Raw genomic sequence first — 20158 nt, 5'->3', positions numbered from 1 at the left:
GTGGGTTTCATAGCTCTTTTCTAAATGCCTCACAATCTTTAATGTATTTAAGCTCACAACACTTCTGTGAGGTATGGATTTTTACAGATAGGGAATTGAGGCACCGAAAGACTAAATGACAGGAAGTAAGTTTGTGGTGGAGTAGGGAATTGGGCCCTAACCACTAGAGCATCTCCTGCCTGTCTTCCACTACTCTGCATCTGAATCAAACTACTTCCTTCATCATGGTGCCGGGTTCAAGAAGCCGGATTATTCAGAGCACAGAAGAGAGTCTCCCTACTCTCAATTCCAGTGCACAGCACCACAGTAGCCTACACGAAATAGAACTGTATGGAAAATGCTGCTCAACCTGCAGCATGCTCAGCTACTCTATGGAAAGAGCGCATACGCATCCCACTTGGCTGAGTGAGAATCTTGAGAATAATGCTGGCAGTCTCTAGCAAAACTATACCAAGTATGAGTGAATAGTGATATTCAGAGGCTTATACTGTGGCAAGATTTGGACAGGTTTTATTTATCTATTTACCTGGATGACAAAAGGCACATACCTGACATAGGGGTGGCCCAGCTATTAAAATTAGGGTTGTTGATTCATCACAGTTAACTCAAGTGATTAATTCAGAAAAATTAATCATGATTAAAAACTTAATCACGATTAATCGCAGTTTTAATCATACTGTTAAGCAATAGAATACCAAGTGAAATTTATTAAATATTTTGGATGTTTTTCTACATTTCCAAATATATTGTTTTCAATTAGAACACAGAATACAAAATGTACAGAGCTCACTTTATATTATTTTTGATTACTAATATTTGCACTCTAAAAATGATAAACAAAAAATAGTATTTTTCAATTCACCTCATAAAAGTACTGTAGTGCAATCTCTTTATCTTGACAGTGCAACTTGCAAATGTAGATTTTTATTTATTTATTTTTTTTAACCATAACTGCACTCAAAAACAAAACAATGTAAAACTTTAAATGCTGGGCAACCTGTGGCCCGTCAGGGGTAATCCGCCGCTGGGCCATGAGACAGTTTGTCCCCTGAAAGCGAGAACAGGCATTCACATGGTACTTTTGTAGCAGGCATTGCAAGGTATTTACATGCTAAACATTTATATGTCCCTTCATGCTTCAGCCACCATTCAGGAGGACATGCTTCCATGGTAATGATGCTCGTTAAAAAAATAATTTGCTAATTAAATTTGTGACTGAACTCTTTTGAGGGAGAATTTTATGTCTCCTGCTCTGTTTTACCCTGTTCTGCCATATATTTCATGTTATAGCAGTCTCGGATGATCACTCAGCACATATTCATTTTAAGAACACTTTCACTGCAGATTTGACAAAATGCAAAGAAGGTATCAATGTGAGATTTCTAAAAATAGCTACAGCACTCAACCCAAGGTTTAAGAATCAGAAGCGACTTACAATAGCTGAGAGGGATGAGGTGTGGAGCATGCTTTCAGAAGACTTAAAAGAGCAACATTCAGATACAGAAACTACAGAACCTGAACCACCAAAAAAGAAAATCAGCCTTCTGCTGGTTGCATCTGACACAGATGATGAAAATGAACATGCGTCGTCGGTCTACTCTGCTCTGCATCATTATTGAGCAGAACCCATCATCAGCATGGACGCATGTCCTCTGGAATGGTGGTTGAAGCATGAAGGGACATATGAACCTTTAGGGCATCCGGCACATCAATATCTTGTGATGCTGGCTACAACAGTGCCATGAGAATGCCTATTCTCATTTTCAGGTGACAGTGTAAATAAGAAGTGGCAGCATTATCTCCTGCAAATGTAGACAAACAAATTTGTTTGAGTGATTGGCTGAACAAGAAGTAGGACTGATTGGAGTTGTAGGCTCTACAGTTTGACACCGTTTTATTTTTGAATTCAGGTTTTGTACATAATTCTACATTTGTAAGTTAAACTTTCATGAGAAAGAGATTGCACTACAGTACTTGCAATGGGGGAATTGAAAAATACTATTTCTTTTGTTTTTTATAGTGCAAATATTTAATAAAAATAAATATAAAGTGAGCACTGTATAGTTTTTATTCTATGTTGTAATTAAAATCAATACATTTGAAAATGTAGCAAACATCCAAAATATTTAAATAAATGGTATTCTATTACTGTTTAACAGCGCGATTAATCGCAATTAATTTTTTTAATCGCTGGACAGCCCTAATTAAAATTCAAGTCCTTGCTCAACAGCATACAGATGCTGAAGCTTCTCAATGAAATGGTTAAGATTTTCTTCCATCCGGGCAACATAGGCAAACCAATGTATTTTTCATATTTGGAAACTGTGGAGCTATTTTATCTTAAACATTTAAAAAATTTTTAAAAATTTCTCCCAAGACAGGCATCTGGCATGGAAAATGTCAGCCTGAACAGTTAAAGTTTGGAGAAGTTATAAGCGACTGAAATCATGGTATTATATAGGAAAGTGTTAGGCAACCAACTCCACTAGAATATTTTTCTTAAAATATATGCCAGACACTGTTGCAAATACCCTATTGCAATCATGGGCAGCTCCCAAAGAGTGAATACCACATCACAGAGCAGATTCCAATCAGACTTATGTACTTCCATCCATTTGCTGTCTAAATGCATCATCAGGCTGCCATTTTTAGTGACTTTCTTTTACAAGAACAATGCTTTGGGAGTCCAGTCCAAATAGATTGATTATAACTGCTTGGGAGGCCCCAGACTAATGACTTCCACTATTATATCCAACACTTTCGGAAAGGGGGGAAAAGACAAGTTAAAAAAACTACCATTTTATTTTTTTTCCTTCTTCAGTTACATAATTTTAAACAGGGATTTATTTCATTATTCTGACATTCAGGCAATGTTGACTTCATTAGTTTAGAAGGGAAAAAGCATACAAACGCAAAACGTTGGCTTAACCTGAACATACCTGCTTTACTTATTATTGACCAGTGTGTGTTGCCAGAAGGAAATGTTCCTCGGCATTAAAATTGAGCTAAAATATTGCTAAAAAGCAAAAATGTCTAGATACTGGTTTTTGCAGCAAATTAACAGATTTTATAATTTTTTTATATTTAAGTCCATAATTGGATTAATATACACATCTTGTTGTGTGTAAGGAGTTCAAATCATATAAACACTGTACAGGCCAAACATCCCTTGAGAATTAAACTAAACTGTATGATAAGAAATACAACACTGCATGTATTTACAAATATTATGGAGTGACAAATTTGGTCAAATACTGCAAAGAAAGACAGGTTTTCACATTAGAATGGTCAAATCAACCTACTTTTTCAACTCAAATCAAAATAAAGAACATTATGCAACTGTCCATGAGTTTAAGACAATCAGTAATACAAACAGATTGAGTGGAAACTGTTGACCCAGTTATACAGTATATACTTTTTGTAGGCCAAGTTCAGGTTTTTAACAAACACAAAAATTTAACAAGAACATTAACAGCAACAGTGACAATGACCAGATTACACGTTTTTGTGTTCATGTGAGCACATAATTCATCAAAACAATGCATTGCAGTTTTGGCAGTTAAGAAAAAATAAATTATAAAAAACAACTAAAATTCCTGTAAATGCAATAATGAATTCAAAGGTGTGCATTTATCTATTTTAATACACATTTTGAATGTTACCACAAAATAGATTTAAAAATAAATAGGTACACCAGAAGGCATATGTTGGCAGAAAAAAAAAATAAGTTAGTTCTAGAAGGCTTTTTTAACAATTGTAAGAATTAATCCGAGTTTTGGTCAACAAGTCTGTCTAGCCACTTCCGTCCTTTTATTCCATCTCTCCAAGTACTTGCAGCTAAATATGACAAAAGCATACCTCTGTCATTATGGCTTTAAATGAAGCAGACTTGAAAAAATGGAATGGTCTGCCTTTTCTACAGAACAGCTGGTTTATAGATATTGCAGGCACTTCAAAGGACTGTGGGGGAAAAGTACCTGAACCATCCTTTCCCTAATATCTTACATCAGTTGCAATATTACACAGAAAGTTAAGAAGGTTCCAGAAAACCACAGCGAAGTTTTAGGTACTACAGTCTAGTACACAGAGAAGGCAGTATAAGTTCAACCCACTTCCATTGCCCTTTAAAAAAAAAAATCAATGAGTAAAATAATTTACCAACAAGATCTAACAGTTACATGGCACATCCAAATTTTCAACATCCAAGTTTAAGGAGGATGTTGTCATTCAGCAGTAGCCTTCATGGGAATTGTAGGCTTTAATTCCCATTCCACTTTAATCAGATTCACATTTATTTCTTCTTAGTGTATTTTATAACTCTTAAATATTTTCTCTCTTTTGAAGGTATTTCATCTTCCTGTCTAATGTAACCACAAGCACAACTTATATTATACAAACATTTGTATTTTTGTACAAGCATTGCTGCCATTTCTACTATGCTGCAACTCCATTAGAGCCACAACAAAAACACATTTTCAAACTCAGAGTCTACTGATGATATCTTTTTGTTCATTGGCAATTACAGCATAGAACATTGCCATTAGCTGAATCCATCTAGCTTCTTCCTCAGTATCTCCAGGTAGTGACTGTACCATGATATCATGGAGAGGATTTAATGCTAATACAATACAATTTGGGACTGCAGTACCATCAGTAATACTGAACAATCAATGCAGATGTCACAGACAATAAGAAATCTTAAGGTAAGACTTTTTATTATTTTTAAATGCTTGGGCAACTATACTTTTCTTTTTCATTATCCACTTGAAAAGACTGCTTTCAACATGCTGTTATAGAACTCATCAAAAACCAGATTTATGACATATCTGATCTTCAGCTAAGATACTGCTAATTGCTTTCTAGGACAGAATAAATGCTTCTGAAGTTTAGTTTTGCTGAAGATAGAGCAGTATTCATTTGTACCATTTCACTAGTCCATTTACTGATGGTCAAAGAAGGACTCATGTTTCATAAAACTTTAAAGCTTCCAGAAGAGATGGATGAAAAATAAAATACAAATGAAGGACAACCAAACCAAAGCATGGAGGCATGACATTTTTGTTTAAGATGGAGTCTTTGAAAATAATTTGTGGTTATTACAGAAATAATTTTTTTTTTAAATCACAAGACAGCAGATGAACAAGAAAGTAATTCCCCATGTTCTGCCTGCTTCCAGAGTCATTTGTGGCGTTGAATGGTTTTCCTTTTCCTTCGCTTGAAAAAACAACAGCACCTGCAAGTGTGACAGGAAATAGGATATTTAACAAAAAAACTAAAGCACAAAAATAAATCATATCTAATGCCATACTTGTTTAATTTAAAATATGCAGTTAAAACTCTATAAAGTTATATACCACTGCAAGGTACATATTAATCTCCATTGAGGGTGACTGAGGTCTACACTATACGGGGGGGGAGGGGGAATCAATCTAAGTACGTCGACTTCAGCTACGTTATTCATGTTGCTGAAGTCGACGTACTTAGATCAACTTACCGTGGTGTCTTCACTGCGGTGAGTCGACTGCTGCCACTCCTGTCAACTCTGCCTGCGCCTCTCGCTGAGCTGGAGTACAGGAGTCGACGGGAGAGTGCTCGGGGGTTGATTTATCAGGTCTAGACTAGACGTGATATATCAAACCCCGCTAGATCGATCACTGCCCACCTATCTGGCGCGCAATGAAGACATACCCTGATATATTACTGAAGCCAAAATTACAGCAGAATTATTTCTAACTCTTTTCACACTTTCTTTGGAGACAGTCAAATAAGTTACATAATAGACAAGAGAGTTACAAATAAAAGTGACCATTATAGTTTCATGCCAAGACAGAACAGTCATATTAGTTTGAGAGTTATAATAAAGCATTATGTATGGAGGATGATAGGTGTATTTTTGGAAATAAAAGTGTTTTGATCTCCCATGTATTACTTTTCATTAAATGCTAGTATGACAAACAGGAATGTAAATGTATTTTAAATATTTATTTAGAATACTGAACCACTACACTAAAATTCACTAATATTGCTGTTGCTGCCCAACTTAATTTAAAAGGCACCCTTTAAGCACTCAGAGTTTGGGAAAGGATTTGTTGAGTTTTTTTGAAATGTCTCAAACCAATGTTTAACAATAATTTTAAAATTCACATTCTGATTCAGTGCTGTGAAGAAACATCAACGAAGCTAGACTCTGAACTCAATGTAGACTGGTACAGTATATTGATATCCTTTCGTCTGCTTCATTATATACTGAGGGAAAATGTGAAGCTGACAAAAATTTGTCAATTGCAACGTACTGACAGAGTGGAGAAAGTCAGGTAGGAGCAAAGGGGATAGAGGTATGAGAAGAGCAAACAAATACAGATGAATGAAAAAAAAGAGGGAAAATAAAAAACAAAAAAGGAGAAACAGAAGACACAGAGGAAAGAAAAACAGAAGAAAGGAGATAAATGTTTTTAAAAATCAAAGACTAAACAAGAGAAAAAATACTGGGAAAAGACAACAAAAAGAGGACCGAAGGAACAGACAGATGGAAGAAACTACACTTGTGGCATTTTCCTTGCTATGTTAGCATAAAGGAATTTAGCCCTCTCTCTAAAACCCTAAGATAAATTCTGCTGAGACTTCCTGGAGATCTGCTCTAAGGTTAAAATGAACAATGGAGAAAATATCCACATTATTTATTTATTATAATTTCAGAAGTGAATGGGAAAATTTTATTTTAGAATATAAGATAGGTGGCCCAGGACAGATTCAGTGATTTGTTGGTGGTGCTCTATAGTACTGTGCTGCACACTAGGTAAGGATTGCTATCCATAACGTCTCCTTCTCGAGGTGAGAAATGCTGTGGAAGTGACATATTCTACAGCTACTGCAGTGAAGAGGATTGTTGTGCTTTCTGTATCTCAGCAGTCCTTCAACTCATCAAGCATCAGCATTAGTTATGTTCCAGAAGGAATCCTGCCTGCTTGGTTGAGATGTGGATTTTGAAAGGGAGAAAAAAATTAGGGTCATTAGTGTTCCAAGAGAGATGAGGAATCCATCCATAGTGAGAGGAGAGAGGGAGAATTGCTCTCTCAAAATATTATCGAAGGGCAATCTGTAGCTCAATCACAAACAGAACTGGGGGACAGACTCAGACCAAGGATGGTCAGAGTTACGTGACTTTCAGTAGAAAAAAACATTATTTATTAATAATGAGGAAACCCACAATTAGAAGACCACAGAAGAATCTATACAGATTAAAGAATTATTTTCAAGATATAGGTACCAGCAATATAATGTTATTTATATAGTCCTTATGAAAAAATAGGACATAGCAGATCTTGAAGAATAACAAACAAAGCACCTAAAATCAGTCCATAAATCCTTAGATTTTTTTGGTCATCCATGTACGAATGGCCAAGCTATGACCACTACAGTTTATGCTTAGGTTCTGAACCTGAAAGCACATCTGCAGAAATTGGTTCACTGCCAACTCCTCATTCACTGAATCCCTTTGCAAGCTTTCATTCACCGTTCACTACTAACTATCACATCTTTGGAGGCATGGCACAATCACTCATCAATGCACTGTTTGACAAAACACATGGCATAATACCAGGACATTTAATCTTAGGGTTCTGGTGATATGCCACTTGGGCTCCTGCCTCCATTTATTATGTTTCCAGCTCTCAGAAGGATTTCGCCTTGTATTATAGGTTCACTTAGGGCTTGTCTACACAAACATTTAGTTTGTGGCAAACTGGGGCGTGAATCTACCCCACACTAGCCTGCCATGCACTAACTGTCCGTGTGGACCATGCTGAAGCACATTAACAGTTTGTTAATGTGCTCTGATCTAGAGACATTGGTTCTGTATGCTTCCTTCCCTATCGGGTTTCAGTCTTTCCTTAGTTGTGATCTATACATTATGCGTGTACTGCTTCACTAGTTCCTGCTCTTATTAGTTTGCTCCTTCCATGCCAACTACATATGGACTTTGCACAACTGTCAATGCAACTGGCACTGGGCATGTAGAAAAATTCCATCTTTAACCAATCCAGTCAGTGTCTCCCATCAACTCCATGAACTTCATGAACTTTGAAGTATTACTATTTCAAAGATCTCTTCTATTAATGGATATTGATCTTAATTCTAACAGGGTATCCCAATTAAGAGGATTTCACTATAAAATGCTAAAGTCATAAAGCTATTGGTAAGGGGAAATAAATCCTTTAATTTTAATATGTATTAATAAAGTTTTTTGTTGGAGAAACAAACATACATTCCAAATCATTAAACTGCCTTGGAAGCTCTGACATTACAAATATACATTAACATCTGAAGTGTTGGAACTCTCAAAGCCTCTAATTTTAACAAATGTCATTAAATATATCTAAATTTATGTAAGAAAATGTAGACATCTATTTTAAAATCTCCCAACATAAAAGCTCTTATGGCAAGATTTAACATAGAGCTAAATTTATACCTTAATATACACTTTAACAGACCTAACACCACCTTCACTCAATGATACTCCACCAAGAAGTAGATCGCATGAGAACGGGCAACCCATATATCACCAGAGAACCTACTTCAACACAGGAAAAAAACCCTTTGACTGTACACCCTTAGTTGTCACCTACCACTCCATACTGGAATGTTTACAGGTTATCACTAAACAGTTACAACCCATATTTTAAGGGGACCATATCTTGAAAGAAATCTTTCCTGAAACCTCTCTTCTGGCCTTCAAGTCTCCCCCCATCCTCCAGCTCATCAGCAGAAGCAAGTTCCCCACAGACCAGGACACCAGCTCAAAGCAACACAGCCTCTCCCATAACACCAGATGCAAAGCAAAACCTGCAGACATATCTTCGCTGATAGGATGGTCAATACCACAACACATCTTTCAAGATCCATGGGTCCTACGCATGCCTATCACAACACGTGGTGTACTTCATCCAGTGCACCAAATTCCCCAACAATTACATGGGTGAAAACAGACAATCACTACACTCTTAAAAGAACTCACACAGAAAATAATAAACGACAAAAAAAAAATCATATCACCCACAGTTAAACACTTTTCAAGTCCTCTGTCTTCACCCTCAAAGGAAACTTGCACAAACCCAGCAAAAGATGAGCCTGGGAACTTAAATTCATAACTCTGCTAGACACCAAAAATCACAGATTGAATAAAGACACTGGATTTATGGATCACTACAAAATCTATAACCCACTAACCCTTCTTTGTCCTACGACTGTAGAGCTGTTAAGTGCACATTTTACCTTGAATGGATTCTTGCAAAATGTGTTAACTCCTTATCTCTTCCACCCTTTAATTTAACTGTGACATTCTGAGTACCTCTCCCAGACTGAACAGCTCTGTGTAATCTTGAAAGCTTGTCTCTTTCACCAACAGAAGTTAGTCCAAAAAAAGATATTACCTCTAAATTTATACAGACAGTTTACAAACCCTTGACGAATACAGTTTGTAACAAAAATCCTGAAGTGTTTAAATGTGCTGTCACTAGAGGGCCTCACTATTGAACATACTATTGAACTGCTATAAAACAATTTTAATAGTCCACAAATTCTCTTTGCATTTAAATGTTTGAAACACACAGCTACCACAACTTTAAGAATGCACACAAATATCTATGGATGTTAAAAGTTATTATTATACTTAATAGGAAAGAAGGTATCCACAATCTGCAAAGCATGTTCTCATGTACTAACATATATTTTATGCATTTAAAAATGTTTTCTATATGACAAAAGTTGATCATGTTTTCTAAACTTTTTGCTTGTGGGTGTAATAACTTTCATCTGTTGCATAAACAGAGATTATCCTATCTAAGGAAAAGCAACAGTTTATCCCCCTTTTCTACACAAGGTAAAACTAGGCCTGAAACCTCAATGTTAGGTTTAAAAGTCTTCCTCCCTTCTCCCCATCAAGTGTATTAGCAAATCTTGCTTTTTGTTCAATATCTCCAAAATACTTCTTAATCCCCACTGCTAAATATGTTGACCCAAGGTTTAGGGCTCTACACATGAAAGATAATTCAAAATGAAATAGGGTGTGAATTTAAAGAGGATTAACTATTCCTGATTAACTCTGTGTGTGGAAGTTCTTATTCCAGAATAAGAGTGCTTAATTCCAAATTAGCTGTGTCCACAGATGGAGTTAACTATTCCTACTTAAACAGGATTAACTATTCCCTGTATAGACAAGCCTTTATTCTTTCCTCCTTTGTTTACTGCCACTACTTCATCTTCTCTGACCTTTGAGTTCCACCTCACTTCAGTCTAGTTTATCCAAAATTTCATGACTATAAACATTTATCTACCTTACTGCTACAATGTCATTGAGCTTCTCAAGTCTCTCATTGCTCAGTCTCCTTCCACTTCTCTCTCATGCCTCTCTTGATCTGTAAGGTTTTTTGTCATTTTGCTCTTGCCTCTCATATACACTTCGCTCAATTAATTCTAAATTTTTTCTTGTTGCTTTTATCTCCTCCCTCCAAATCATGTTCTCGCGCATGCTGCTCCCTATACCTTGGACAACGTCCTACCTACAGAAAGCAGCTTCACTCTCCTTCAATTTGCCTCTAAGCTGCTAAATATTAAACTTTCTCTTTTGGCTTTGACGCTACCACACTAGCCTCCACTCAGGTACTTCCCCACTTACCACTCCTATTCTTATCCAGGATATTATATTTTAATGAAGCCATCATAACAGATATAATAGAGCACCCCCAAAAGATTTTCCCTAGTCTCCCTATTTTATTATCACTTTATCAATTTTATTCATGCGTTGATATTTGTATGCATTTTATCTGTTATTTAATATTCATATTACAATCATTCCCACCGACCCCATCAGGATTGGCACTTCACTGTGCCAGGCTCTGTACACACAAAGACCCTGTTTCGGAGGGCTTACAATTTCAAAAAATTAGTGGAACTGATCAACAACTGGAAGTTCCATCCCAGAGGAAAAAACAGTTACTATTCTTTCATAACTGTTGTTCTTCAAGATGTGCTGCTCATGCCCATTCCATTGTACGTGTGTGTGCTCGCCACATGCAGCAGTGCTGGAAGTTTTCCCCTCAGTAATATCTGTAGGGGACCGGCTCTGGCACCCTTTGGAGTAGAACTTGTATGCACTGCTATAAAGGGCGCTGCTGGCTCCCCCATTCCTTCTTGCTGGAACTCTGACAGATGAGAAGGAGGGTGGGTCATGGAATGGACATGAGCAACACATCTTGAAGAACAGTTACAAAAGGTTAGTAACTGTTTTTTCTTCTTCAAGTGATTGCTCATGACCATTCCATTGTAGGTGATTCCCAAGTAGTATGTCTGGAGGCAGGGATGAGTTCATGGACATATCTATTGCAACACAGCTCTACCAAATCCAGTGTCATCTCTGGCTTGCTGGGTAATGGTGTAATGCGTCGTGTACGTGTGTACCAAAGACCACGACACGGTCCTGAAGATGTCCGGGATAGGGACATGCACTAGGACAGCTGCCGAAGACACCTGTGTCCTTGTCGAATGAGCCTTCACTATCAGTGGAAGCACAGCCCCTGCTATCTCATAGCAAGTACAGATGCAGGTGGTGATCCAGGTTGAAACCCTCTGAGAGGACACAGGAAGGCCCTTTTTATCCTGTCAGCTACCGCAATAAAGAGCTGAGTCTATCTGCAGAAAGCCTTGGAGTGCTCCAACTAGAAAGTCAGGGCATGCCTGACATCTAGAGTATGCAGATGCCTCTACTCATTTGTCATATGAGGCTTTGGCCAGAACACCGGGAGGAAAAATATCCTGATTGACATGGAAGTGCAATACCACCTTTGGCAGGAAGGTCAGACGGGGCTGCAGCTGAACCTTGTCCTTATAGAACACCGTGTGTGGGGGCTCTGAACTAAGGGCTCTAATCTCGGAGACTCATCTCACCTTGGTAATAGCTACAAGAATGCGACCTTCCACGACAGGTGGGAGGGAACAAGAAGGGAAAAAGAAGCCATAGGCTCAAAGGTGGGCCCTTGAGCCTGGAGAGGACCAGGTTGAGGTCCCATTGGAGGACCAGGTCTCGGACCAGTGGAAAGAGTCTCTCTCGGCCTTTCAGGAACCTAATAGTCATCTCATGCAAGAATACGGATCTACCCTGGACATGAGGGTGGAACGCTGATATGGTCACCAGGTAAACCTTGATCGAAGAGAAGGCAAGGCCCTGGTGCTTTAAGTGAAGGAGGTAATCCAGAATGGACTGCAGAGACAACTGGGTTGGGGAGATACTCCACTCCAACACCCAGCAGGAGAAACACTTTGCCAGATAGGTTGCTCTGATAGTGGGCTTTCTCCTCTCTAAGAGGACCTGCTGTACCTGACTAGAGCAGGATTGTTCCTCTGGATTCAGCTACACAGCATCCAAGCTGTGAGGTGGAGAGAGGCAAGGTTCACGTGTAGGAGCCGACCATGATCCTGTGAGAGAGTAGCCCATGGGGCTGGGAAGTGGCCATGGGGCTGCTACAGCTAAGTCCATGAGCATCCTAAACCAACGCTGGCGAGGCCATGACGAAGCGATCATAATGACCCATGCTTTGTCCCTCTTGATTTCTAAGAGGACTTTGCTGATGAGTGGAATTTGCAGGAAAGTGTACATTTCCTGACCATAACAGGAGAAAGGCATCGGAAAGTGAGGCTCTGCTGATGCCTTCCAGAGAGCAGAACTGATGAAACTTTTTGTTCTGTCTGGTGGTGAACTGGCCCACACGGGGAGCTCCCCACTTCTGGAAGAGTGAAGAGACCACTCGTGGTGAGAGAAGAAGGATCTGCTGAGGCGATCTGCCAACGTGTTCTGCATGCCGGGGAGGTACGAGGCTTCCAAGTGGATTGTATGCTGAATGCAGAAGTCCCACAGACAGAGTCTCCTGGCACAGAGTTGACAAATGAGCTCCCTACTGTCTGTTGACATAGAACATGGAGGTTGTGTTGTCCATCAACACCTGCATCACCTGACCGGACAGTTGGGGAAGGAACACTCCGGAAGCCAGACGGATGGCTCTTAGCTCCCTGACATTTATATGCAACTCGAGCTCCTCTCGTGAACCATAACCCCCGAGTCCACAGTATACCGAGATCCGCTTCCCAACCAAGGTTGGACGCATCTGAAATCAGACAGACTGTGGGTCGCGGGCTCGGGAACAGCACACCTTCCAGCACCAGAATCTGGTCAGACCATCACTGCAGGAAGTTAAGTGCCCGCAGTGGGATCATGAGGCGCTTGTCCAGGTGACATCTGGCTGTTGAGTAGACGACGCCAGCACATCTGGGAGGGGAAGCAGGCTGAGTCTTGCATGCCAGACAACGTACTTGCATGCCGCCATGTGCCCCATAGTCTGAGACAGACCCAGGCAGAGGTGAGCAGATGGGCAGTGACGCTGGCAATCAGATCTGACATTGCCCTGAATCTGGCCTCTGGCATGAATGCTCTCTCTCGGGTAAAGTTAAGTACCACTCTGATAAACTATATCCTTTGGACCAGGACCAATGTTGATTTTCATTCATTTATCAACAGGCCTAAAGCTTGACAAGTGGCTGGCAACGTCTCGACACTGCACTGGACCTGGATCCTGGAGCAGCCCTTGATGAGCCAGTCATCGACGTACAGGTAGATCTGGATACCCTGACATCTGAGGTAGGCTACCACCACCGACATGCACTTCGTAAACACCCTTGTCACCGTTGCTAGGCTAAAAGGGAGTCTGCGAATTAGTAGTGGGAGGTCCCAACGACGAAACTTAGGAACAGTCTGTGTCCGTGAAATATGTGAAAGTAAGCATCTTTCTGGTCGAGGGTGGAGTACCAGTCTCCTGGATCCAGGGAGACCATGCAGATCTTCAACTTCTTGATACTTGTTGAGGCTCCGCAGGTTGACGATGAGGCGTAGACTCCCCCTCTTGGCCTTTGGGATAAAAACATAGCGGGATTCAAACCCTTTCCCACTCAAGTGCAGAGGGACTTTGTCCACGGCTCCCACCCGCAGAAGCCACTGCACCTAGTGAGCGAGCAGATGCTCACATGAAGGGTACCTGAAGAGGGATGGGGGAGGGAGCAATAGAAATAAACTGGAGGGTATACCCCCCTGCTGCTGTGCTGAGGACCCACTAATCCGATATTAGAGGCCCAGGCAGAGAGGAAGGAAGACAAGTGGTTGGAAAAAAGTAGGGGTGCTAAAAAGCCTCCAGCGCGGACGGCATCACCAGGTGCCAAATACCTCTGTCGCTTCCCAGGGTGGCAGGCAGGTCTCAAAAAGGGCTCAACAGCTCAACAGGTGCTGGAGTCTGGCCACCGTCTGGAGGGGAGGAGTTGCCCCGTGTGGGTCTTTGCTCTCATCTAGCCTTCTCTTTCCCTTTATGGGACATAGAAGAACGCCCTCTCCCTGCCTTTCTTTGCTTTTTAGCCAATATCAGGGATGGGGATTGGCGTCAGTCGGAGGCTGGTGCTGGCGGTGAACTCCGCACCAATGCTGTAGTGCTTGGAGAGGAGTCCGATCTAGCCAGCTCTGAGGCCGGTGCAAGGGCCGACTCCCTAAGGAGCGCTCTAATTCAAATGTTCTGCTCCTTTCTGGTTTGCAGCTTGAAACTTTTACAAATGCAACACTTGTCATGTATGTGGGTCTCCCCCAAACACCTCAGACAGCTTTGGTAGGGATCACTGACTGCCATAGGTTTTCTGTAGTGGTCACAAGGCTTGAAGCCCGTGGATCGGGGCATGCCCTGTCCATAGGCTAAGTCCCATAGGGTACTAACTAACTATTTCTAACTTATGCACTAAGGGAAATAAACTATACAAACTTAAAAAGAACTATATACAAGAGATTCACAACTAGGCACAGTTGAGAAGGAAAGCATGCCAAAGCAAGGAGACATTCCAGCACCATCACTGGCGGTAAGAAATAACTGAGGGAGGGGGAGCGGTGCTCCTTATACCAGTGCATATGTGCACCACTCCAGAGGGAGCCAGAGCCGGTCCCCTACGGATACTGAGGGAAAAACTTCCGGGACCATTGCATGTGGCAAGCCCACACACCACAATGCAATGGATATGCGCCATCACTCCAAGAAGTTTATATTTCAACTTTTTAAATTTGACCGGAATCAGAACAAAAGTTAAAATATTGAAATTTTCACAGAATAAAATGTTGCAAAAAAATCTGATTTCAAAATGTTGGAACATTTTGATCAACATGGAACACTGCCGTTCGAGCAACAACACACTCAGTTTGTGCTTAGTTTGGCTTTGAACTGCATTTGTCTGAGCTGCTGCAGTGATTCACAGGAGTTGTAGTTGGGGGTCCTCATGTCCCCAATCTTCCCTATTAGCCAGGCTCCCTGTCCAGAATACATCTTCTGTGAAGGTGCAATGGTGATTCAACCAGAGGACAGACTGTGTTGCTTCATGGGATATGTAACTTAGTTAAGGAGCCCAACCCACAATGGACAATGGAGACATGCAGCATCTGAAACCCAAACTCCCATAAAGCACTGCAACAGCTTAGGCAGATGCAATTCAGTGTTGAACTGAGCTAAAATGAAATGTTTTGATTTGGTTCCACAAATCAAAGTATTTCCATTCAAGACAACCTGAGCCAAAACAAAATATTTTTGTCGTCACTTTTGCCAAAATTTTAATTTTCCCTGCAGAAAATTTTGATTTTGTGGAAACCGTATTTTCCACAGAAAAAACAATGACAAAATCCCTAATTCTTAAAATTTGATTGTGAATTCTGTGGGACAGGAACTTGGTCCTAAAGCTTTAAAACATCATGCAAACTTACAGCACTATAAAATAATTAAATAGTCATATATATAATAGAAAACATTTAATTTAAAGGTTTCAGAGTAGCAGCCGTGTTAGTCTGTATCCGTAAAAAGAACAGGAGTACTTGTGGCACCTTAGAGACTAACAAATGTATTAGAGCATAAGATTTCGTGGGCTACAGCCCATTTCATTGGATGTATAGAATTAGTTAAAATGAGCTAATATCAGCAGGAGAAAAAAAAACTTTTGTAGTGATAATCAAGATGGTCCATTTAGACAGTTGACAAGAAGGTGTGAGATACTTAACTGAGGGAAATACCATTAATGGTACCAATAACTTGGGTTTGAATAGAGACTGGGAGTGTCTGGGTCATTACACATATTGAATCTATTTCCCTATGTTAAGTATCCTCACACCTTCTTGTCAACTGTCTAAATGGGCCATCTTGATTATCTCTACAAAAGTTTTTTTCTCCTGACGATAATAGCTCATCTTAACTAATTAGCCTCTCACAGTTTGTATGGCAACTTCCAACTTTTGTGTGTGTGTGTGTGTGTGTGTGTGTGTGTGTGTGTGTGTGTGTGTGTGTGTGTGTGTGTGTGTGTGTGTGTGTGTGGATAACTATATCTTCTTACTATATGTTCCATTCTATGCATCCGATGAAGTGAGCTGTAGCCCACAAAAGCTTATGCTCTAATAAATTTGTTAGTCTCTAAGGTGCCACAAGTACTTCTGTTCTTTTTATTTAATTTAAAATTAGAGTATTTCATTTTTAAAAATTAGGCTGAGTGTAAATACTGTGCTGCTTTTAAATATATGACCAACAAAATCACAGTACTTTTATGATATCAAAGTATATTTGTATATTTTGCACGTGCGCGCACACACACACACACAGCACAGTAACAATACTGTTGGACTGGCAATTATGAAGTGTCCCTTTGCTGGCAATCAGATGCTTACAGGAAAACAAGCTACCAGATTCATAAGGTCAACAGAAGGTCAAATTGTATATTTACAACTGGCTAAACTATGCTTGCATCCATAAATCACTGGCAGCTAGCTGTGAGAGCAATTTTTCTGCAATCTAAAAAAATCCCTGAAACCGAAAATAAATTCTGTCTTGGCAGTAAACTGTGAGACTACTGACATTTTGGGCAAATACTAAATTCATGCTCCTGGAATATGGGAAAATATTACAAATGAAAGTTTCTGGAAAGCTTTAACTTTGTTCATATTTTCAGAGGGAGAAAAGAATAGGCAAAGGAACAAAAAGTAACTAGTTTCTTGACAAAAGACCAAGATTCCTTAAAAAAAAGTTAAATATAATGTCTGTCCTTCGTACGGATATGAAAAATATATTTGTACTTACATTTTACATTGCTGTTTGAGCATTAAGAAATCCTCACAACACCATATAAACTAAGTTTTATTTTTGTAGTTGATTAAGATTCTTGCAATATATAGTTATAAAGCACTTAATACCTCAAAGAATCCCTAATGCATACACCTAGTATATACTGCTTGCAGCAGCTTTTTTTGCCTTTAATTACCAAGAAAACAAAAAACCAGTTCTAAAAGGATGGTGAAGCAGAAGGTGTAGTTTAGATTCCATTGGCAATAAAACAGTTGTCCTCTCTGGGAAAGTGAGATTCCCATGTGTCACAAAGATTAATTGGAGTCAGACATAAAGAGATAGGTTAAGATTTATTTGTTTAGTATATGAGATGCAATAAAAAAAATTAGGCCAAAAAATTCAAAGATAGGAGGCTAATAAGTGGGTTTTTTCCAGAGATGCTGAAGATAAACGCTATATAAATCAAAGGAAACAGCAGTTTCTGAGCATCTCTTAAAACTGCCTGGACTTCATTTTTTTTGGTGCCTGAATATGGATTTAATTGTCTAACTCTAAGCTTCTACATTTGAAAATTTTGGCCTTATTCTTCATCATTTTTCCAGACATGAGCACCTGGCAACAGCTTTAGTACAAGTCAAGCCAAATCTTCAAATCATCTAGTATGTAGACTATTGAGGCAAGTAGTGTTTTGTAAATTACATAATGAACTTTAAGTAGCTGCCCTGAAAATCAGTAACATCAGAAATAATCTAAAGTTACCTATGGCAGGGGTTCTCAAACTGGGGGTCGGGACCCCTCAGGGGGTCATGAGATTATTATATGGGGGGTTGTGAGCTGTCAGCCTCCACCCCAAACCCCGCTTTGCATCCAGCATTTATAATGATGTTAAATATATAAAAAAGTGTTTTTAATTTATAAGGGGCATTGGACTCAGAGGCTTGCTATCTGAAAGGGGTCACCAGTAAAAAATATTTGAGAATCACCGCCCTATGATCTTTAAAAGTGCTTTGGTGAAACAAGGTCATAGCAGTGATTAAATACTATTACATACCATTAAGAATAATATTCTAAGGCAGATTTATTTGTACAGTGAGTCATCTCAGAATATACTGATGGACTTTCAAAAAAGATTTTTCCACTGCAAGTATAATCCAAAAAATGTTTTGAGTTGAGATTTATTGTAAGGCTTTACAAGTGTCCTACTTCCCCCTAATATCTCCCACATCAACAACACTAATGTTTCGGGTAGTCCTAACATCAAAGAAGAAACACATGCGAGTATCAACTCTTTGGGGAAGGGACTACATCTCTTTCTAGAGATCCTAACACAATGGGGCCCCAGTGCAACTGTGTCTGATCTATGGGCACTACTGTAACATTACCCTTATCACTAATAATAATGTACCACGACCTTCATGCATGAGTGTCTCCATCTGATGACCAATTGGACACACTGTTGTGAAATCATGTTCTCGAAAGCAATATAAAAGTGTCAGTTAAAACTCCTTATTTATTTTCTAATAACAAGGAAAATCTGTTTTATTCTTTATTACAAATTGCACTATTCAAATGGATGTATTTAATTCCCAAACAAATACTTTTCCCTTCACTGTGATTTATGTACCCGGCCGTTAAGTTTTTGTAATTAGTTTGCAAGTTGTCAATGACTAATAATTTAGTAAGTACTATGTTTAAAAAAATATGTGAAGTTCAAACATCTTCAAGTATTTAGTGCCAGTTCAGATAAATTAGTTATTTTCTAGATATTAAATTGTTACCTGAATATGAAAACATCTGAAAACATCGATGTTTTTCCACTAAAATAGCATAGCAAATAATATATAAAAAAACATTGATATTGCACTGTCCACTTAAAAGTATTAGAGAAAATACACACAGACTACACCACTTGAACAAACAAGAGTTGAAGCAGGCAAAACAGCTCCTTAACATGCTGGTATTTCTTCCAGCATCCAAGACAGGCTGTCTAATGATACTATGTACTTCAAATCCTTTTGCATAGGTTTTCCAATTGTAATTGCCATTTTAAGGCCTTTTTTTCCCCATGAAGCTTTAAGCCACACAATGAGAACAAAGCCAATGGAGCTATTTCTGCCTGCCTACACTTTGAAACTCACCACATGTTCAACACTTTCTGGCAGCTATGCACAAAAAAAAAATAAGGGAAAAAAGAGAATCAGAACATCAAACACCATGAAAAAGTTCTACAATTCTTCACGAGTCTTGTATTCAGTATAGTGATTTTAAAAGACAGTAAAATTTCTTACCAAGCTGTTAGCTAACATGTCAAAATCAAGTATGGATTTCACTACTGTAAAGTGAACAATTTGTGTTATGTTAACTTTAACTAATGGAGTCAACATTAAGGATAACAGATATTCTATTATTTAATTATTTGAAGCCCACATAATTAAAGCTCACAACTATTGAAGTATTTTGCCACTTCCTAGGACAAGTGTGCAAGATTCTTTTAATAAATAACTAGGTAAATGAAATAGTGATTAGCTCAGTACTGTGGATCAAAACATTGGCTTTTAAACCTTAACAGATAAGAACAATACATACTTTGTTTCATCCATTACTTCTACTTCTGTAGGGGCTGTGATAGGAGCATTCGAACGGCCTGCAGTTGGGTCATCTGTGTTCAATTCTCCATTTGTTGAGCTTACAACCTGCAATTACCAAAAGTATTTTAAGTCATGCAAGTGCACATATAGGATTCTGAAACTGCATAACATACTGAAAAATCCAGATAAGCATTATTAATTTACCATTTTAGATGCTCTTGTGACCATGATTCTTCTAATACAATTTACTAACTTTACTCCATACAAAGAAAAGGAGTACTTGTGGCACCTTAGAGACTAACAAATTTATTTGGGCATAAGCTTTCGTGAGCTACCGCTCACTTCATGTACTATTTGTTTCATTCTATGCATCCAATGAAGTGGGCTGTAGCTCATGAAAGC

General features: G+C 39.0%; 1 protein-coding gene across 14 annotated transcripts in view; it reads right to left on the bottom strand.

Annotated features, from left to right (window-relative positions):
• Nucleotides 1-2812: 2812 nt before the first annotated feature.
• The window catches only part of CSNK1G3 (casein kinase 1 gamma 3), a 169281-nt gene continuing 151935 nt past the window's right edge, over nt 2813-20158 (bottom strand). For 9 of the 14 annotated variants that reach the window (XM_043514318.1, XM_043514308.1, XM_043514309.1 and 6 more), the window contains 3 exons: nt 19755-19861; nt 19307-19330; nt 2813-5233 (listed from right to left, as the gene is read on the bottom strand). In XM_043514318.1, coding sequence (XP_043370253.1) covers nt 5179-5233; nt 19307-19330; nt 19755-19861 — 186 coding nt within the window. In that variant the 3' untranslated portion in view covers nt 2813-5178. The remainder of the gene's footprint in view (nt 5234-19306; nt 19331-19754; nt 19862-20158) is intronic. The other 5 variants (XM_043514310.1, XM_043514313.1, XM_043514315.1 and 2 more) reach the window with 1 other exon arrangement.

The sequence above is a fragment of the Dermochelys coriacea genome, chromosome 5 (assembly GCF_009764565.3).
Source record: "Dermochelys coriacea isolate rDerCor1 chromosome 5, rDerCor1.pri.v4, whole genome shotgun sequence".
Classification (NCBI taxonomy): Eukaryota; Metazoa; Chordata; order Testudines; family Dermochelyidae; genus Dermochelys; species Dermochelys coriacea.
The sequence above is the reverse complement of the archived record's forward strand: the minus strand, read 5'-3'. Positions and strand labels throughout refer to the sequence as shown.